Here is a 21,107-nt window from a genome sequence, read left to right on the forward strand (position 1 = left end):
CTCGAGTTGTTCATTCCAGCCCCGGTTCAAGGGACCAAACTCTCTGGCAGGGCAGGTATTCGCCTAGCAAGAAGGTTCAGTATTGGTCCGTGACGTTCTGCTGAGACAGGCGGGAATGAGAGCTGCACTGGGCAATGCTCACACCTATTGGACATTGGTCGTTGGGCCAGAGCCAAGTTTCAGATATGCCGGCCATGCCATGGAAACAAAGCTCACCCGGCCCTTCAAATAGCGGACGTTTGCGTGGCCAGAGGTTGAGTCAACTCGACCCCGGATTCTGCGTGAAAAGATATTAGTCTTCTGCGGGATTGTCACTCGTTCACTGGCCCTTCTGTGGCCATTCACGCTCTCTTACAACCACCATCATGGTGCTTTCCACTTGTTTCAAGCTCCTGGCTGCTGGTTTGTTGGGGCTCGCCTGCGCCACGCCTCCTGTCATCGACAAGGAGCTCATGATCATCAGCGAGTTCGATGTTGGCTCGATACCGGGAGCTGAATATCAAGTTGCTCGAGATCTCGGCTACAATGGTGAAGATTTTAGACCCTACCCCATCCCGATGACCATGGAGACTGATGCAGGCTTGACAAACAGTCACGTCCAAGTCCAAGGCCCAGTTTCAGGCCATGACCGTCGACGAGCTTGGCTACTACAATGCAATCGTCATCTCAGACAATGGCAGCTGTGACGAGACAGACCTCGCCTTCCTCGACCCGGCAACTTCCACCAACCTGGCCGCCGCTGCCAAGGGCAACATCTTCATCATGGGCACCAGTCTGACTGCGGAGATGCGATTCATGATTGACTGTGACATCCCTGATCACACGCCCGTGACCTCGGTGGCACGAGACGCCCTGCACTGGGTGTCCAGCGGAACCTCGACCGGCTTCTATCTCTCATTCTCCTGCTATCGCCAACTGCAGGGCATCCCCGCGACTGCTGTCCCTGCGCTCGTTGGTTTTGGCAACTTCGCCTCTCGATCCGGAGACTATCCCACAGGAGGCAGCTGCCTTTACGATGTTGAGCTCCCAAACGCCGACGAGATCTTCCAGTCCGATGTGACCCCCGCCTCGACGTTCACTCAGTACCGTTGCGCCATTCCCGAGATCTTCACCGCCTGGCCTTCTGGCTTCGCCGTCAGCGGCAACTCTGCCAGTGCGCAAAACGACGCCGGAACTAACATGCATCTGCCTTTTATGCTGGACCGCGTGTCCATCTACAACAACTGCGGCAACGGGAGAATCGATGGCCCGAACTGGAAGGAGGACTGCGACGACGGCGAGGCCAACGTCGGCGGCACCTTGGCCACCCAGTTCTCCACCTGTTCGGCCCAGTGCACATGCGTCTACGGCGTGGCCGCAGGGGGGACTTGTAACCCTGTGCCCAATCTGTGCGGCAATGGGGTCTGGGAGTCCGGGAATGGCGAGCAGTGCGACGACGGTCCCACTGGCAGTAGGTCGTGCACCGCGACTTGTCAATGCATCTACGGCGTCGGCTCACAGCCTGGCACGTGCAAGAATGAGCCAGTATGTGGCAACGGGGTGGTCGATGACGGCGAGCAATGCGAGCCACAAAGAATTCCAGGCCGTCGTGGTGCATCGGGCCTATTGGCGCGCCGACCGGTGCCTGTCGCTGACGACATCTGCAATGCCCAGTGTCAGTGCATCTACGGGCTCAACGCGACGACAGCAGCGTGCAACCCGGTTCCTGTATGTGGCAATTACTGGACCCAGCAGGGCGAGGAATGCGACGCTGGACCTTCGGGCGACGAGGTGTGCTCGTCGACGTGCAGGTGCATCTACGGCGTGACCCAGGACGGCTGTGTGCCCGCGCCAGTGAACAGCACGACAACGACAACGTCTCCCACTAGCACAGCTTCAAGCTCCAGCTCAAGCACGACCTCCAGCAGTACAATTTCAGCTACATCAACTCCAGCCACTTCCAGTTCTGCCGTCAGTAGCAGCACGCCAGCGACTTCGCCAACTTCGGTGCCTTCCTCTACCGCCCCGACCTCGTCCGCCACTCCGACGCAGACTTCGAGCCCGTTCCCTCAAAGGCTCAGCACCAATTACGAGTTCGTGGGATGCACTGGCTCGGAACAGAACTATCCTTCCTTTACGCTACAGGTATCCAGTGACAACATGAACCTAGAATTGTGCACCGCCGCTTGCAACGGCCGTCTCTATGCCGGTGTCCATGTGAAGTAAGTTCTGTGTCCTTCACCAGTCTAGAGTTCGATCAATTCGTCTTGCTGACCTCGAAACTTAGCAACTGCTACTGTTCTGACGAGTTCAGCAACGTCGTGACCATCTCTCGCGACCTCTGCAACCTCCCTTGCCCGGGCAACCCGGCCGAGAACTGCGGCGGCTACCGCTCCGTCAACGGCACCACTACTTTCATCCGCCGTCAGAACCGCCGCCAGGCCGCGGGCCCCGTGCCGTCTAATGCCCTCCTGGCTGTCTACCAGTTCGCCCCACAGAGCCCGACCTCGGCCGTCCCACCGCCTACCTCCCCAGTCCCGGGTCCGTCTAGCGTCCTACCGGCCCCGCAGAGCCAGGGCCAGGGCCAGACGACTGCCATCGCAGTCGCTACGGCCGCTGCTACTGCCACGGCCACGACCACGGCCATGGTCACGAGCACCACGTGCTCTAGCGGCTACTGCAATGCCGCGGGCTACATCTTCGAGCAATGCCAGGGCTACCCGAACCCCGGCGAGGCTGTCTTTGTCCTTCAGGCTTGCAGCTGTCCCGGCGGTTGGCAATACGTCCCCGCCGGCTGCGATGGCACCTCGTGCGGCTCGCTGGTGGTGTATCGCGCTGTGGCCTGGACTACCGGCACCGCTCCCCCCTCTGGGGTGGTCGTGTACCAGCCACAGGCGTGCATTAGCTTCAACTGTGTTGGCAGTGTCATCTTTGCGCAGGGCAGCGGTGTCAGTGGTGGCAACGCAAACACTACCAGTCCGGTGCAGCCCTCGACTGTTGTCGTCGTTGCTGGGGCCGGCAAGATGGTTGGATACATGAGCTCTCTCATGGTTGCTGTTGGCGCCCTCGTCCTTCTTTTATAAATGATCCCAGGTTAGCCAGCTTCAAAGGCGTTAGGCTGGTGGCGTTCGGGGGCTGACGCGGCTAGAGCAGTCATCATCTAGCAGCGCTGAGCATCCCAAGGCGTAGACTTTGTGAAACTTGAGTCCTACGTCTGGAATAGCTAGACGCTCGAGCTAGAAATACCCAGTCCATATGAATATTGAACATATAGCATGCATGTTTAAAAGCTTGTGCTATTATGAGGCGTAGTGCTTAACAACCTACGCGATGCTAAACTCAAACCAAGCCTAGAGCTTTCTCAGGCGCAGTCCCATCCTCATCAGATTCAGAGCCACGCGCGTTGTCAGCCTCGGCTTTGGTAGCAAGGTTCGCGCCGTAACGGTGTTGTTGGAAGAATGTGCTGAAAATGTGGCATTAAAGCCGTGGAGTATTCCCTCGACAAAAGCCACGTTACCAAACATATCTCCGATAATAGTGAGTAGTCCTGGGTGATTTCCATCGTCGTCACCACTGAGGAGCCCTCCAAGGACCTGGCTCACTAGTTCCATCAAGGGTACCTCGGCACCCAGCTTCTTGCTGTTGAGTACGACTTCGGCGAAAGGGACATGCTCACCATTGACAGTCGTCGAGTTACCAGATGCCGTAAGCTTGAGGTTTCCCCGGCTCATGGGATCTGCCTGGCTGTCGAGCACGGCGCCAATGTTGGCCAGAGCTCCCTTGATATCGAGCTCGCCCGTGAAGGCAAAGGTGTTGTTGCCCGGCAAGAGGACAACGTTTGGGATCCGGAGAAGACCAAGCTTCAGGTTAGAGTCGCCTGAGAAAACATTGAAAGCGAGGTCCCCAAATCCTAGTGTCAAGATGCCCCAGTTGGGCATGGTGACGACGCCCTTGACGTTAGTACCGTCGTCCAACGGTGGCAGGACCAGCTGCATGTTGACTAGCCCAAACCCTTGAAGCTTTCTTAGTCCAGGGATAGCCAAGGTCTTATCAAGCTTGGCTCCCATATGTAGTGCACCCATTGACGCGCGGATTTCTCCCCTGGCAGAAAGGGATGACTGGTCGGCGTCGAACAGATTACTGAACCAGTTGCTCAGTTCCGTGTCGTTTGTGGGCGACACCGTGCGGTTCACAATGCTGAGTACTGTATCGCCATCCGCCTTGATCTGAGGGAAGGTAATGTTTGCAAACGGCAAGTATTGAGGGGTGTCTTTGTTGTAGAGGAACATGGTCATCGGATCGACGGTGGCCGGGAGCGGAGTCGAGAGAGAAGACGACAGCGAGACATTGAGCTTGTCAGATGCGACAACGAAGAAAGCACCCCCGAGTATGGGCATCTTCTGGTCATCAATGATCCTCTGGACAATAGCAGGAAAGATGACTTTGAACCTGCTTGTCGTCAGCGTATTCTTGCTTCGGCATTCTTCCGCAGAGAGGCAGTCCTTACAAGAGTGGCAGGAATATGGCGAGGAATATGATAGTGCCTATCAAGTACCACAGCCAGAAGCGCCCGCAGTGCTGCTTGAAACGGCCCTGCTTCTTCTTCGGTGCTGTGTCGACTTGCTTCACGAGTCTGTCATCATCTTGAGCGACATCAGCGGCTGAAGCGCCTGCTGATGATGTTCTTCTAGCAGGCCTTTCGAGGTTCGTCTCCTCTTTCGCCTCAGCAGGAGTCATGTGCGGCTCGTGGGGAGGACTATCACGGATGAAGAAACGCATATTGCGGGCCAAGTCTGTTTGAGGAGGAGGAAGAAGTTTGGAATTAGGAAAGATTTCCGAGCCAGTACCAATCCACCTTCCAGAAGGCAAGACTCGGTCAAGTAGATATCCATGAACCACATACTCCTGTTGGCTTCGCACTATCTCAAGAGATACTTGCTCATCACTCTGAACCCCGCGTCATCCTAGAGCCGGTTAGCCGAGATCTGTTCGTCAAAAGTTCGGACCGGATCATTGCCTGATGACCGGATTGTAGTGAATTCGGAGCGAAATTGCCAAGTCTATGCAGGTAAGACCCGAAGTTCTCGCTTACTGCGGCAGTGACAAATATCAGAGGTCTGTTGTCTCCAGCTTGTGCAAGATAAAAAGTGATGAGATCGACGACTGCTGCGCAGTGTAGTGTTATCTCCTTCCTAGCCCCTTGACGCTTTCCTCATTCTGTGCTCCTTAATGTCAAATGAACGTCAATTGGCGCGGTTGCCGCGGCTGCCTATGCCCAGAGGAGAGATTGAGTTAGGGTCCCGATCAGTTTAGGCAGACTTTCAGCTGATCATCGATGGGAGTTTCCTCAACCAGCAAAGAGGAGGTGCGATTTATCCCTCAAGGTCAGCTAGTCAAGGTGACGATAATTATTCTGATGAAGTCTGGAGCTTGTGGGCAAACCTGGGGTAAGCTGGGGTATGTTGGGGAAACCACAGTCGGATGGGGAAAGGTTGCGGGAAGAGTGTGGGGAGATATCCAAATTCAGCAACGCTGAACTCTGGACTGGGGCTATGATCGCCCATCCTCCTTTCCAATCTGGGGTTCAGGTACCGAGGTTGTTCGGGTTGGACGAACTGCTGTGCCTCACCCTTTCAGGGCTGGGGTGCCGTGACTTGCACCTAATGAAATTCACCGCTGCTTGGTCATGATTGATGTACGGCTTTCGGGGATTGGTAAGTTTTGAGAAGCTCTCTGGGGATTGAAAGCTCTTCGCGGGCAAAGTTATGTATATTAGAGGAGTATCGGATCCCAAGGAGTAATAATGACTGTTCATTGTCCTCAACCCGCCTGATCCGTCTCGTGTCTTGGCTCAAGTCTCTTAGCCTTCCCGATCTTTGGAAGGAGCCCCTTTTTCTGTATTTTGCCGGCTCAACAGTTGCCGCTGTCACAATGCGATTCTGTGGCTTCTTTGTAGCAGCGGTCGGCTATGCTGGCGCTGTGGTTTCAGCTTCCTCTCCCTTGGAGCTGGAGCTGGATTCCATTCTGGCGAGCCGCAACCTGGTGCTCTTGCCGCGGTCAGACATCACAGACACCTTGACGGATATCAAATCGCTCCTGAAAACCTCTCATGTTGTTCAGGCCCGGCCTCCACTTTACCCCCGCCAGAGCAACAACAGCCTCGGGGACCTACTTGGTGGCGAGGGTCTCGGTGATCTCGTGAAGACTCTGGGCAACCTGCCTAAGCTGATAGATACCATTCTCAAACTTGCCAGCGATGAGTTCCTCAGCACCTTGCACGACTCCGTCATCAACTTGGCACCGACGCTTGCACCTCCAGTCCCGCAGCAGGTCCGGAGTTTGCTCAGCGGCGCCCTCGACCTGATTGGCATGATTCAGAAGCTAGACCTCCGCAGCATCCTAGGCCTCTTCAAGGACATTGATATCAAGGGCCTGGTTAGCTCTGCCTTGCAGCTGTTGACACCGGACAGCATCGATGCCATCAAAGGGCTTGTGTCCAGTGCTCAGTCCTTGCTCACGTCGAGCTTCGTGAAGCAAGTACAGTCCCTCATCTCAGGGGTTGCTCCGCTTCTCGAGGGATTCAAAGATCTTGATCTCAAGGCTCTCATTGATCAGGTCACACCCCTGCTGAGCGAGCTCAGCGAGATCGACTTGAAAGGGCTTGTTAGCTCTGTCTCCTCCCTCCTCAAACCAGAGTCAATCAAGAGCATCATGGACTTGCTCGGAAATCTCCAAGGACTGTTGACCAAGGACTTCCTTGGCCAGGTCAAGGATTTGATCGGCGGCATCGGTCCACTACTCGAGGGTTTGAAAGACATCGACCTCAAGAAGCTTGTTGAGAAAATCATTCCATTATTGGACAACTTGAGTCAGCTCGACGTTGATGGGCTCCTGAAGTCCATCTCTCCTCTCCTGACCCCTGATTCGGTCAACGGTATTATCGGTCTGCTTGACAATGCGGAGGGGCTCCTGACCAAGGAATTCGTCACCCAGACTCAGAGTCTGATTGGTGGGGCTGCTCCGCTGCTGAGTGCATTGGGAGGCATTGACATCAAGGGCCTGCTGAGCACCTTGGAGCCCCTTCTCAATAGCCTCGGAAAGATTGATCTGGCAGGGTTACTCAAGAGTATCGAGCCACTGTTGGATTCCCTCAAGGACATTGACATTAAGAGCCTCGTCGAATCCATCACGCCCCTGCTAACTCCAGATGGTTTGCAAGGCATTGTCGGCCTCCTTGGCAATGCCGAGCGTCTGTTGACAACCAAGTTCATCAACGAAACGCAGTCCCTTATTGGTAATGCAGGGCCACTGCTAGATACCGTTGGCCAGATCGACCTCAAGGGCCTCATCAACGGAATCACCCCTCTTTTGGACGTTTTCAAGAAGATCGACTTCGAGTCGTTGCTCTCGTCTATCACGCCCCTTCTCGACGCCCTCAAGAACATCGACATCAAAGACCTGATCGAGAAGATCAAACCAGTTTTGGATATGCTGAGCAAGGTCGACCTCGAGACGCTACTGTCTTCCATCACACCGTTGCTTACACCAACCTCGATCAAAGGTCTCATGGGCCTGCTGGGCAATGCTCAGAGTCTGTTGACGGCAGATATCGTGTCATATGCCCGCACCCTGATTTCCGATGCGGCTCCTGTAAGTATTCTACCTGTTCCTCCACCTCTCGAATGTTAGAAGCTCATGACGATGCCAGCTCGTGTCCGCCTTGTCACAGTTCGTTGTGACACTTCTGAACGCGTTGCTAGGAAAGTAAGGGGCGTCTGCTTATTCTTCATAGCTGGAAGTCAACAAGGCAGCCGTGTTGATAGCCTCCGTGTCATACCCTTGCCAGAAGTAATTGATGTGATTTCGGATGACGTTTTGTGAGTTGTCAGTGAATGTATGCCCACAAATATGTAAAAGCCACTCAGCGCCAAGCATACCAAGCCACGGACATCGCGAAACATATTTCCACATATGGAGATAGCATGTATTGGTTAACGTCATTGTAATCTGTGCCAAGAGTTTGCGTTTTCACAAATTGATAATCTCGCAAAACCCTTGCTAATCAGCGACAAAAATGTATAAAACAAAGAGAAAGCCCTGATCATGGCATTCATGTCATTCCCTCAAAAGACACACTTTTCACCTGTACCAAGCTTGCGTTGTTAAACGTAGCGCTTTCAAATTCACCTCGAACAACTCCTCGATCGCAGAGGGGAAACATACGCAAGAGACTCGTGATGCGCTTCCACAGCATCTCTTCGGTTCTTTCCGTCATCCTATCCGCGAGATTTGCGGGGGCTTCCCCGGCCTCGACCAACACGACAGATATCGGTAGCGTCGAATGGGGTTCGTGCAACAGGAATCTCAGCGGACTTCCTAAGGTCCTATGTGGAAACCTTACCGTTCCCCTCGACTACACAAATCAGACCGACAGCCGCACCATCACACTGAGACTCATCAAATCTTCTGCCAAGAAGCAACCCGCCCCGAAAGGGAGCATTCTGCTCAATTATGGCGGCCCAGGGCAAGACGGCGTCAACAGCTTCTTGCACTACTTTACCAAGCAGAGAAAGTGCGCATATCTATGTCGCTTCTGTTCCATAGCGTAGCTGATATCTTTCCCAGGTACATCGGTGAAGATCACGACATGATCAGTTGGGACCCTCGGTATGCAAGACTCGCCCCTTGCAAACTTCGCGTGTTCTTGTCATGTACTGATTCGACTCACCAGAGCCACGCGCGATACCTTGCCGGCCAACTGCATCGATGCGACAGACCCGAACGCCGTGGGAATGGCGTCCTTCGGCAAGAAGTGGCACGACTCGTCCGACGTCAGCGGTGCCACGAACTGGGCCGAGGGCACGGTGCTGGCTGACGCCTGCTACAGTGCTCTTCGGGACGTTGGCCCTTACGTGGGCATGGCCGCCACTGCTCGTGATGCCATGGCGATAGTCGATGCTCTCAAGGAAGATGGGATGTTACGATACTGGGGTAGGTCGCTCAACGTACTACACTTTTATGAAACATCTGCTGAGACAAATTGCCTTGCAGGACTTTCCGGAGGTACTGCGCTCGGCGCAACTGTCGCCGCCATGTTTCCGAATCGCATGGACAGGATCATTCTCGACGGCGTGATGAATGCACACCAGTACTATCACGACCTTGCGTGAGCATTGCACCCTGTCTTATTTTTTGCTCCTTAGAAAACTAATCGATTGGCTGTAGTGAGACAGAGTGGTTCTCCAGCAGCGAGATGGCCTTCAGGATGGTCATGGACGCCTGCGTCGAAATCGGCCCCGAGAAGTGCCCTATTGCTCGCAGCAACAGTACCGGAGAGGAGCTCATCAGACACTTCGAGCAAGTCTTTGCACATATCAGGAAGAACCCAATCCCCGTATCATCTCCCGAACTAGCATACGGATCTCTCATCGACTATACCACCATCATGGACTACGTGTATACACGTCTCTATGCCCCTCCCAAGTTCCAATATCTCATAAAAGTCCTCGAGGCCCTCTCCGAGCGCAACGCCACCAAGTACCAGGAGGTCTACGCCCTGGATAAGCTGGCAAGCCCCAAGTTACCTTCCGAGGATGCGGTGCCCGCTGCCCAGTTTGCCCCCGTCGTGATTCGATGTGGCGACCGGTTCCCGCGGAAAAAGAATGCCGATGATGTCGACAAGGCCCTCGACCGGGCGCACGAGATCAGTCCCAACTTTGGCTACTACGGTGCGAACTTGAACGCGCAGCTCTGCGCACAGTGGAAGTTCGAGGCTGTCGAGCGATATGCAGGCGACTTCAGCGTGAGCACCAAGAACCCTGTTCTCTTCATCAGCAATAGTGTCGATCCCGCGACGCCCATTGTCTCGGCACGAAATATGAGCTCTTCGTTCCATGGCAGCGTTCTCTTGGAACAAGAATCTGTTGGTGTAAGTGAATGTCCTCTAATCGATGTGGTCCATGGGAGCTCGTTTACATTCTGACACGTATGTCTAGCACGTCACGTTTATGACCCAGGAGTCCAACTGCACCCGGGATGCTATTCTTGCATATCTAGCTGATGGAGAGCTCCCAGAGAAGGGCACCAAATGCAAGGCTAATCTTCCTATTGCCTCATATGTTTCTGGCGAGTTCGAGGGATTGGATCAAGTTTGATCGTTGATTAGAGCCAATATGAGCACTCTTAATCCTACATGAATTAGGTGTCGAGCACCTGACTTGTATGCCTGCGACCTACTCTGGCGTCTAGTGGTAGTATCTGTTGGAGATGGGACTGACTGGAACGAAATCCACCTTCCACTGCACACTGCACCACAACCCTGGTATCTTGTAGAGGCGGGTGGATTGAGAGAGCCGCAAATCATCCTGCTCTCAGACTTTCCATTCATTATCTGCTTTACCAAGTTTGCTGCTCATTGGACCGTGTGTTATGAGACCCATGTGCCCCCCTGCATGCTCACATCCCGTTGGGTCATCCCACCAACGGTGAGGAACAGGCACTTGAGGCGGCCAATCAAGCGATTAGACATGCAAGCAGCATGCATGGACGAGGTGGCGTGCTGCCACCACCTGGAAGCTAAGTACTTTTCTTTGCACGAGGGGCGCAGCATGACGCCCGATGCCTTAGCTGCTGCAGGACACCGTGATATTGCGTGAGGCGGCCAACAGTGCCCTGCCTTGCTCCCCAGCACCAATGTGCAAGTCCGAGACTCAAGAGGTCCTTAAATTGGAGGTCTATCAGTCTTCTCGCCCTCGATTTCGTTTTCACACAAAAATCAGTCCATAACTGGGCAGCTTAGTCCTTTCACGGACTCTCCTAGTCGTTCTTCCATGTCATATATTGAGTTCCAATATCAAAAGTCACGGCTGCTTTGCTGAGGTGTCTCTGAATCCAGCCAGCTGCGGGGCTGACCACCCCGCGGGGCTGCCATTCAGGAGAGCAACTATTATTATGATCATCACCTAACAGGTAGTGAGCATAGCTCACCTCCAGGACACAATGTCCTCGCCTTCCAGTCCGACTACAGGGGTCCTGATGTGCCGCTTGTCGGGATCGTGGTTGACTGCACTGCTCATGCCTGTCCAGCTTGCTGGGCGGGAGTGAAGTTGGATGCTATTGATCCTTCTCTTCTCCAGCGACAAGCTAATTAGTACTGCCGACGATCACGAGTCTGCTATCGACATTCCGATTACCGTCGTGAACGAAAGCCCCGGAGCCGCTCCTTCTTTTATCTCTCACGACGTTCCAAGTTTATCTCCTCAATTTGATTCCAGTTCTTCCATAGCAACATCCTCGTCGATCTTGCTCGCCTCAAGCGTCACATCTGATCCCGCCACAGCCAGCCCTAGCTCTACGACAGTGTCTCTGGCAGCAGCCAATCCCTCACGTGTTGTGAGGTTGGGATTGGCCCCATCTCCAACAATTACCTGCGAGTTCTGCTCCCAGGCCTTTGGCACTCGCGAGTCTTTTGAGTAAGCTTTCTTCCACATAATATTGATAATATCAAACCTGACCTGCGAACAGTCGTCACCAGCATGAAAGACATCGCTTTCGCTGCGAATTGGGCTGCCAGAACAAGGGCTATACCGATCAAAAGGACCTAGAGCGTCACCACAATAGCAAGCTACACAACCCAGATCAGTCTGACGGGTATCAGTGCGCTTGCTTTTACTCTACTACACGCAAGGACAACTACAGAAGACACCTTGAGAAGTGCAATGCTATTAGACAAGATTACGTCTGCATTTGTGGTCATTGTACTTCACAGGGAAAGGATGCACATATGGAACACATGAACAGCTGCCACTCTAGAAGGACTGGGCAGCTGCACACGAGATGAACTAGGTGATGCGAGTGGGAAACGTCTTTATCTGCTACTTGGATCACCTTTTCCGCCCATGTGTGATGACGCCTCGTAGACTCCTTTCTTTTCTTTTCTTTTCTTGTTCTTTTTTCCAGTACCTAAGCGGCACCATTCAGGACGAGAAGGCCAGCGATGTCAGATACGTGACTTGGGGGCTGAGGCTATGCGTCTCTTGGTTTTTGATGGTCTTGCCATCCTCGGGCAGGTGCTGGATGTTTGTGTTAATCTCTCGCTATGTTGAGAGCCGTGCACGTCATCCGTGGATGAGTTTCCTATTGGCTATTTGATTCGTAGTTTGTCACATAATAATTACACGCTCGTTCCTAGTCTTTTTACAGCTGGCTAAGTCCCATTGCTTTAGTTACAGCTTGTGATTTCACGAAAACTAAGACGCAAAGGTGTCTGGAACCGACATCAACTGGTGGATTTTACGGACGGTATGGTACTGCGGAAACTTCTTTTTTTTTTTTGGCGTTAGAGTAGAGTTGATCAGTAAGACATGACGGGACAAGGTCCTTCCAGTAAATGCATCGTCCCACCCCGGCTTTTGTTCGGAATGTCGATTGGATGTGCTGCTCTGGGCTGTGATCTCCGACTGGTTGTCGGACACGCCCACCCCTGGTCAGGGCCAACGCCACATAATGCGGGAGTCGCCGAGCAGACGAATCACTGTCTCCAGAAGGAGTCCCTGACGCCATCCCACTCGAGCGGGGGTGAGCGTGGCCAACTGGTTGATAATAGAAACACATGACATCCACACTTGGAAGCAACAGCCTCCTGACGAAAAGAGAACGTGGCGCTAACACCCCCGGGCCTCGATCGTGCATTGTCGAGCCAAGGGCATCGGCTGGAGAGCTTAATCGTCTTTCAGCAGTCAAAATGCGATGGAGGAAGATCGCCGCAGCGCTCCACTGCGGCCCCTCCTGCCAGTGCCCCCATCAGCAGCGTCTCCGTCGTGGTCGCCGGCCCAGAGCAGAATGCCCCTACTGTCGCGAGCCAGAGCTCTAATACCCCGGATACGAGGCCGCATGGCAAGAACAGCCTGTGTGCGATGTCGACGAATGAAACGCAAGGTAAGTGTGTCGACGGACTGGACGCAAGATTGCAGCCCAGTGAGAACTAACAACCGTCGCCGTCCCGTCAAAAAGTGCTCCACGCATAGGCCAGCCTGTACTGAGTGTACCAAACTCGGCAACGAGTGCAAGTACTACAACGTCAGCAACGAGACCCGCCCGCAGGCGATGCGGCGGCGGGCAGCCGAGCTCCATTCCCGGGCCGCTGACAATGAAGAGCTTCTGGAGATACTCCGGAGCTCGTCCGCAGAGACTGCCGTGGCGGTACTCGATCGGCTTCGATCCCGCACCGACAAGGACATTGCTTCCCTAGTCCGGTACGTCCGGCACGGCGACCTAATGCCCCAGGCCTCGATTGTGCCCGATGCCGCGCACGTCTACGTGTTCCCCATCCTCAGGCAGATGCCGAGCCACCTTGCCAACAACACCAACATCCCATACTTGACCTCCCGCCTCTATGCGACGACTTCCGCGACGAGGGATCAGGAGCCACAGGACGGCCCCTCTGCCGGGCAGCAGCATCAGGCGCAATCCGATCCGCAGCAGGCCTTTTCGGCGCCCTTCCACAGCGCGCAGCTCGCGGAGGCTCGCATCTCCGCCGTCAAGGCATCCGAGTGGACCTCTGCCAGCCACGATGACAGCCTGGTCCAGAAGCTTCTACGGACGTACTTTACGTACGACCACCCGTACTACCACATACTGCACATGGATTTGTTTCTGGACGACATGGTCAACGGGCAAAGGCACTATTCCTCGCCGTTACTTGTCAATGCCATTCTGGCACAGGCCTGCGTGAGTTAACCCTCCTGTACACCCTTCCCTCTCTCTTGACCAAGGGGAGAATTGAGGGTCGGGAATTCGTGGCTCACAAAAGCAAACCCCGTTCATAGCACGGCCATGACGACATCATAGATCGGTTCAAGTTCTGGGATCCCAATTCGCTGGGCTACCGCTTCCTCGCAGAGGCGAGAAGGCTGTGGGAGCTTGAAGCCGGCCTGCCGCCCAAGATCACCACGGTGCAGGCGGCGTTTCTGATCTGCACCAACTACTCTATCAACGGGCTGGACAGGATCGGCAACGAATACCTGAATCAGGCGTTCGCCATGGCCCACGAGATGGGCTTGTTCGGACCCCTGGCCGAGCCCATTGATCGAGATCAACGGAGGGTGTACAGTGTGACTGCTTGGGGCCTGTACACCATGTCCAGGTGAGAAGAGACCGAGGGCTCCAACAGTGGCACCCTGCGGATCATGACCCGAGGCATATGGAGCCGCATCACTGGCAATGAGCTGACTCCATACGCTAGCTTTACCTCGTTTCATTTCCTCCAGGAACCCAGGTTGCCTGGCCCGCCACAGATGGCTCTGCCCGCATGGCACGACACGGCCGACGAGTTCGGGGAGATCTGGATGCTGTACCCTCGAGCGCAGTCCCCGATCCGGACCTACCACGGCCACCTCGTCAGGGCACTCGCCGAGCTGTCCATGATCATGGCCGAGGTGGCCCACAGGTCGTTCGGCGAGGCCAGCAAAGACCAGGGCAAGATGAGGCTCGAGGAGGCCATGTGGTACAGATCGAAGCTGCTCGCGTGGTACCTCAGCCTGCCGCGGCCGCTCACCTCGGGTGAGATCGTCTTTCCCGCGCAGCTCAAGCTACAGTAAGACCGCAGGCACAAATCTACATATTGCTTGTCACTGTCTAACATGGGCACACACAACGTTCAAGCATGCACTATCAGAACGTCCTCATCGCCATCTTCGAGCCCTTCGGCGACATCCCGGCCGTCGCGCCGCCGCTCTCGACCCCGTTCCCGGAGGCGACGCCCACACTGCACCCGCCCACGCCGTCGCAGATCCTCGCCGACGCGCGGGCCTGCCTCGAGACGCTCGTGCGGCTGTTCTACTCGCGCCACGGGCTCGCCCTGCCCGACAGTACTGTGGCTCTCTTTCTTCTGCTCGCCGGCAACGGCGCCCTCTCCCGCCTCTCTTCCTCGTCTTCTTCGGATGAAGAGGACGGTCAAGACAGCGACGACGCGGCCGCGTCGACCATGGTCCTCTGCGTCAGGGGGTTCCTCACGCAGGGCCGCAACCGGTACCTCCACCAGGCCGTCTTCCACATGTTCTGCGGGCTCATGACGCCCGGGCAGCGCCGGATGGTGCGGCAGGAGGTCGCCGGCGAGGGCGAGGAGGGAGCCGAGGGCGGCGGGCTGGGCGGGGAGTTCGTCGCGCAGTACTTGCGGTCGCAGTGGCCGGTCAACATTGTCGGCGTGGACCGGGACCCGGCGGGCAAGGAGCTGGACCGGGTGATCCCTTCCCGTGGGGGAGATTCTGGGAGATGATTGAGCAGACGGGCCGGGGGAGTCTCGTTGGAGGAATCACTTTGTCTTTCCATATGGTTTTGGGGAACCGCTTGGGTTATGACATGAATTCGATGTTCTGGGTTTGACATGAATTCGAGATTCTGATTTTGGACGAATGGTATCCTTACAGTAAGTCTATAGTCTACCCTAACTATTCATCGTTACAGAGCCATACCCTTATGACGAGCGCTGTATCCTTTCCGCGTCTTGTCGTAGTCTCCGTGGTGGCTCAGACCCGGATTCGGGGCGCTTCCCGTTCATCATACTCCTCGTCTCTATGCGAACTCCATCGTCTTGGGAGTTCGGCTTGTGCTCCTGCTCTGCACTAGCAGTGTTGCTCATGAAGCGACGTGCCTCTGCTCTTGGCTCTTCTGCCACGCACACCGAATCGGCTTGGTTGAACTGACCGCTCACCCGCGCGACTGAGCCGGCCTTGGAGCATCTCTCACGGGTCAGCCTTGGAGCATCCCATGAGCATTCTGGCAGTTTATCCCTTTCATAACTTCTTCCCTTCTTCCCAAGCACTACTTCACTCCGCACCCAACCCAGCAGCAAACTTCCTCGCCACCCAACCCGCCCCATGCTCCTCGTACTCCTGCTTCGTGACGGCCACCTTCTTGACGTCGGGGTGCCTCGCAAAGTTGGCCGCGCCGGTCCAGGTCGTGACGACCGGGTCCTTGGGGCGGTAGACCCGGACGGTGCACTCGTCGGGCACGAGGGGCACGAGCTCGCGCTGCAGCCGCTGGATGAAGCCGGGGGTCTGCGTGACGCCGCCGACGGCGACGACGTTGGACAGCAGCGCGGGCCACAGGCCGACGGGCAGCGCGGAGAGCGACTGCATGATCAGCTCGGCGAGCCCCGGCTGGCGCAGGCCGACGTCGGCCGGGTGGAAGAGCAGCTCGGGCACGGCGAAGCGCTCGTTGCGCAGCGTCAGGACGTCCTCGTTGAGGGCCGAGGCGGCCATCTTTTTGGCGCGCGACGAGGCGGCCGGGTCGTAGTCGCGCACGACGCCCTGGCTGCGCGAGTGGAAGTCCGGCAGGACGTAGTCCTTGGCGATGCCCGCGCTGCCGGCGACGAACTCGGGCCGGCGCTCGCCCTTGGTGCCCTTCCAGCACTTGTCGAGGTCGGCGGCGAAGTCGAGCGAGAGGTAGCAGGCCTTCTCGCGGATCTCGTTGACGATGTAGGTGTCGTTGCGCATGTCGTAGTGGCGCAGGGACAGGAGGCGGGTGAGGTGGTTGGTCAGCAGCTTGCCGCCGACGTCGAGGCGGCGGACGGCGGGCTGCAGGGGCCGGCCGCGGAAGATCGGGGTCACGGTGGTCATGGAGTAGCCGGCGTCGACGAGGAGGATGACCTCGGCGGGCAGGCGGGTGATGGCGTCGGGCTCGGACTCGGTGCGGAAGCCGTTGGCCTCGATGGCAAGGTAGGCGTTGAAGGAGGGGCCTGGGGTAGAGAAGCAAGGGTTAGTACGCCAAGAGAGATAGGTGTTCGGTCTGATGTACACTCACCGATGCCGCGATAGTAGCTGGCAAACTGAAACTCCTCAAAGACCATCTGGTCGCAGTTGGTCTGCAGGGCGGGCAGCGAGTTGGGCTGCTCGGTCAGGACGAGGCGCGTCTCGGCCGGGTCGCAGCGCTGGGGCGCCTTGTCGTCGAAGAACTCGCGGTCCCAGATCTCGCGCTGGGCCTCCCAGTTGACGATGTAGCCCTTCTCGACGGGGCGGCGGAAGGCGATGTCGGCAAAGTCCTTGCAGCGGTCGAGCTCGGAGGCGACGTAGGTCTTGCGCAGGCGGTCGCGGGCGATGCAGTTGGGGATGACGCGCGGGCTCGTGTCGCTGGCCTTGGCGCTCGGGGGGTTGGCCTCGTCGTTGGCGACGAAGCCGGCCTTGATGGTGTAGGCGCCGTTGTCGAGGACGAGGGTCTGCCTCGGCGGCGGGATGGCCGGGGGCTTGTTCCTGCGGCCGCCGGCCATGGCTCCTGCTCGCGTGGGCCGGGAGAGAAGGCGACTTGACGCGCGCTCAGCTGGAGAGGCTCATCGAGGACCGACCGTTGGAGCTCCGGTCCGGCGAGGGGACGTGCACGTGCCGAAAGGGTCTGGCAGGGTGCGGAGTCTGGTGGACAGGGTCCGGTTGGTGATGCCGTGACGCGCGTGAGTTGGAATCAGCCCTGCGAGGACGCGGAGCCGGAAAAAAAAAAAAAGCGTCGGATGTCGCTGGTGACGGAGATGCAATCCATACTAGGTAGTTACTGGAGCTCCACTGTGAGATCAATTCAAGTGGGGATCCGTGGATCGCTGTGCTGGCGGGGGGTTTTGGGGGCGGGACTACCTAGGTAGGTCGCTGGAGGCCAGCACGGGTCTCACGCTAGGCCGTCTGACAGGGCGGTTTAGCGGTTAGGGGCCTGATTGATTCTCTCCAGTTGGCGATGAAGGATGCTGCAGGTGGGCAGTCAGCCCTGAAGAACGAGACAGCTGTAGGGCTAAATTTGATGAACTCCAGGGCTGGCAACCGTGGAGGGCTGAATAACTCTGCAGTGCTCAGATCTTGGAAGCCTAACATTAGAATCCTCGTGCGTCTACACTGTAATATCCAGCCATGGGATCATCTCTATCTTGGCTGCTTCATCAAAGTCATCCCCAGAAGCGGAGAGAGGATGACGGTCAGAAGCACTGTGCATAGGGGGCGGCCAAATGCTTTCTCGTCAGGTCAGTGTTACGAGCTTCGTCAATCAATCTGCTCGAAATGCTCACCCGGGGAGGATTTCTGCAATTTCAAATTCCGGGTCCCTTCATGCCCAGACCCGAGGGACCACGTCGGGATTTGCCTGGCGAGCCCATGCATGGCTGTCAGTCGTATCGATATTCCGACATTTCTGCACCCGGCATCCGGTGCTTGGTCGTCGATACAGGCACACAGAGCTTGTCAGGCAGACAGCGTGCTCCCCCTGAGACGCGAGCGCGGAGCGAGCGGGAATCACTCAAGAGGGCCAAAGCCCCGGGATCTCAGACTTGGCAGGGCTTGAAGCAAATGCATCCGGATGCCGTGATGCCGTGGTGAGTCGCTGGCCAGCGAGTTCTTGGACACGGACAGACACTTGATTGCTCACATAGGCGCAGGGCCCCGTCTGACCACCCTCCTCGTCCTCACAAGCGCTCGCTGCTGGCCAACGCGCCGAGAGACAGATTCAGCTACTTCTTCCTCTGTGTCTCGAGACCTGTCATCTATGTATCCGGTCTGCAAGACCAACAGACTGGCCTGTAGAGTGCGTGCTTGCTGGCTGGCTGGCTGGCTGGCTGGCTCTTCTGCTCCCTCCAGTCTCGTCGCAATTGGACGATATCCGCGGCCGCCAACCGCCGTCCCTGGCGCGCCAAGCTTCCTTCGCGGCCTCTGGAGATGCGATGCGCCAGGGGAATTCCGAGCCACGGTCCGCTTTTCTATGCGCAATGCCCCTCTGCCTGGTGAGATCAGCCTGTGGCTGCTCACTGGCTGCTCACTCTCTCGGTATCCTCCCGAGGTCGTCGTCTACAGTGGCACTGAGTGGTCGCACCCTTTTGCCAGCCTCCGAAAGGAGCAAAGCGATGTTCCCAATCACGCCAGTCCGAGAATAGAACGACTAAACACCGAGAGGAGATGGACGGGTACAACGGGTCTTCCCATCCACGCTGCAGTGGGGAGGACTGAAGACATTGTTGTCGGTGCGGAGCGACAACCTAATTCATCCCTCTCATGCCATCCACTGCTTAACCCCAGACGTCACCTCAAAGCCCGCGAGCATCCTCTACGCCGATGCATGTTCCCAACCATGGCTCACACACACACCATGGCCTCTTGCTCTCGTCCAGCCGCGATCATCGCCCGCCCCTTATTCCCGTTCTTCTCCTCGCCCCCAACCCTGCCTGCGTTTCCACTTCCCGCATCGTTGGGTGGGAGGATGAGCCAAGACTCTTCCAAGACAGCAAATGAATGCTCTCCATCGGTCTCTGCCTGTGCTTGTTGCCCTTCCTTTTTAGCGAGCTGCCTCCCTCCGGTCTTGCTTGTAGAACTCTTCTTCCTCTTGCCCTGATGCTCGCATGAATCTGCGGTCTGCCTCCCACTCGCTTGTTGTCTGCCCAGGCCCCGGCGTCTCGAGTCCAGCGCTCTCCAGGCCTGCTTGTACATCTTGGCTACCACATCAGCCAGCTTGGCCAAGCCTGCGATGCAACCGATGCAACCGCGCTTCTAATAAGACATCGCACTTCGCCCCCTCTCAGCGACACTCGCTTCTTCCGAGTGTGTAGAGAGGTCCGCATTAGTCCCAGCCCGCGCTTGTGCGTCTCGTGGTCCCAACGACTTGTTAAGAAGGAGATCAGCGCATCTTCGGACAGGGTCGCTTTCTACTTGCGGTTATCACCAAAACCCCCGATCTCGATACCAAAAATATCACCAATCATCACCCCTCTCGACGGCAACGTGCCCCTCAAGCTTTCTGTGCCGCACGATCAACACCAGCAAGGGCAAGGTTTGGCTTTTGGAATTGAACAGACTCTGCCTCGAACCAGCAGATTCGCCTTCAATTCGAGCAGACCCCCGGCGCCCATCCACATTTTCTCTCCTCTTTTTCCCTCTGCGCTGCCTCTCCACAATGAGCGCATTCAACCAAGAAGGCAAGGAAGCCTACCACGCCGGCCTCGAGGTGGCCACGACGCCCAACAAGCACTCGCCCTCCCCGCCGCTGGCCATGGCCACTTCACCAAACCACCACCAGCAGATGCCGGGACAGCAGCAACAACAACAACAATACCCCATGATGCAGGAGTCCGGCGTCGGGACGTTTCCGGGAGGCTCCCCGCCGCCCATGTCGGCGTATCCGTACGACCACCCGCCGTCGCACCCGGCGTACTCGACGATGGGGGACCAGCGCGCGCAGAACGGCGGCGCGTTCGCGGGCGCCGAGGGGCCGGCCAAGCGCGAGCCCACGATCATGGGGCTCCGGCCCGCGACGTTCTTCCTGAGCCTGGCGCTGCTGGTCGCCGTCGTTGTCGCGGCGGTGGGCGGCGGCGTGGGCGGGTCGGTCGCCGTGCAGAACGCGAGGAGGTGAGTGTCATTTTGTTCCCGGGGAAAAACTAGATCTCAAATTGGTTGCTAATGAGCAAAACAGAGACGGCATAGCAGAGGGTCTCGCCCAGGCCATGGCCAACGGCAGCGCGAGCGCCAGCGCCACCGTGACCCTGACGACGACCGTCTCGGCCGGGTCGACCTCGCAGCCGAGCTCGTCGTCGTCGAGCAACAACAATGCCGTCGTCGACCCGCCCACCAAGGGCAAGCTCAAGCTCGACTGCCCGGGCTTGGACGGCAGCAAGCAGATCATCAACATCAAGGAGCGCAGCTACACGTTCGACGTCATCTGCGGCGCCGACTACAACGGCAAGGCCATCGACATCGCCGCCATCACGACCTACTCGCTGCACGACTGCATGCAGGCCTGCGCCATGTACAACGTCAAGTACGGCTCCGAGAGCCCCTGCATCGCGGCGGCGTTCAACACGGACCTGACGGGCAGCGTGGCGGCGAATTTCGGCACGTGCTTCATCAAGAACGCCACGGGGACGCAGGTCAAGAAGGACGTGAGCAATAACGTCGGGGTGAGGCTGTCGGCGACGACGTGAGAGGGGATATTAGATGAGAGCGAGCGACGATGTGAGATGCGAGAGGACAGCGAGGGGGGAGGAGTTGGGACATCAAAAAGAGGGAAGCTATTCCCAGGGCCACCAGGCCGAAGGGCGGATTGAGCATCTCATCTAGCAATGAGCAGAGCGGACATGACTTTGTTCATTTCTTGGCCATAGTATTTTTAGCACG

General features: G+C 56.9%; 6 protein-coding genes across 6 annotated transcripts; 4 read left to right on the forward strand and 2 right to left on the reverse strand.

The window, feature by feature from the left end:
• Window positions 1–365: 365 nt before the first annotated feature.
• Window positions 366–3,062, forward strand: E0L32_002509 (uncharacterized protein; the record flags this gene model as incomplete). Its single annotated transcript, XM_031136706.1, has 3 exons — window positions 366–528; window positions 593–2,201; window positions 2,267–3,062. 3 exons carry the CDS (start codon window positions 366–368, stop codon window positions 3,060–3,062), a joined length of 2,568 nt encoding a protein of 855 aa, XP_031000363.1.
• A 267-nt stretch (window positions 3,063–3,329) lies between these two features.
• Window positions 3,330–4,758, reverse strand: E0L32_002510 (uncharacterized protein; the record flags this gene model as incomplete). The annotated part of the gene is made up of 2 exons (XM_031136707.1): window positions 3,330–4,428; window positions 4,487–4,758. The coding sequence occupies 2 exons, from the start codon at window positions 4,756–4,758 to the stop codon at window positions 3,330–3,332; spliced, it is 1,371 nt and encodes a 456-aa protein (XP_031000364.1).
• Window positions 4,759–5,910: 1,152 nt separating this feature from the next.
• On the forward strand, window positions 5,911–10,133 carry E0L32_002511 (uncharacterized protein; the record flags this gene model as incomplete). Its single annotated transcript, XM_031136709.1, has 7 exons — window positions 5,911–7,629; window positions 7,688–7,743; window positions 8,231–8,551; window positions 8,605–8,646; window positions 8,711–9,145; window positions 9,205–9,907; window positions 9,975–10,133. 7 exons carry the CDS (start codon window positions 5,911–5,913, stop codon window positions 10,131–10,133), a joined length of 3,435 nt encoding a protein of 1,144 aa, XP_031000365.1.
• Window positions 10,134–13,254: 3,121 nt separating this feature from the next.
• Window positions 13,255–15,253, forward strand: E0L32_002512 (uncharacterized protein; the record flags this gene model as incomplete). Its single annotated transcript, XM_031136710.1, has 4 exons — window positions 13,255–13,707; window positions 13,806–14,122; window positions 14,222–14,572; window positions 14,641–15,253. 4 exons carry the CDS (start codon window positions 13,255–13,257, stop codon window positions 15,251–15,253), a joined length of 1,734 nt encoding a protein of 577 aa, XP_031000366.1.
• Window positions 15,254–15,803: 550 nt separating this feature from the next.
• Window positions 15,804–17,242, reverse strand: E0L32_002513 (uncharacterized protein; the record flags this gene model as incomplete). Its single annotated transcript, XM_031136711.1, has 2 exons — window positions 15,804–16,714; window positions 16,780–17,242. 2 exons carry the CDS (start codon window positions 17,240–17,242, stop codon window positions 15,804–15,806), a joined length of 1,374 nt encoding a protein of 457 aa, XP_031000367.1.
• Window positions 17,243–19,890: 2,648 nt separating this feature from the next.
• On the forward strand, window positions 19,891–20,914 carry E0L32_002514 (uncharacterized protein; the record flags this gene model as incomplete). Its single annotated transcript, XM_031136712.1, has 2 exons — window positions 19,891–20,342; window positions 20,407–20,914. The coding sequence occupies 2 exons, from the start codon at window positions 19,891–19,893 to the stop codon at window positions 20,912–20,914; spliced, it is 960 nt and encodes a 319-aa protein (XP_031000368.1).
• Window positions 20,915–21,107: the final 193 nt, after the last annotated feature.

Source organism: Thyridium curvatum (assembly GCF_004353045.1).
Source record: "Thyridium curvatum strain D216 chromosome Unknown NODE_10_length_634906_cov_78.760910, whole genome shotgun sequence".
Taxonomy (NCBI): domain Eukaryota; kingdom Fungi; phylum Ascomycota; class Sordariomycetes; order Thyridiales; family Thyridiaceae; genus Thyridium; species Thyridium curvatum.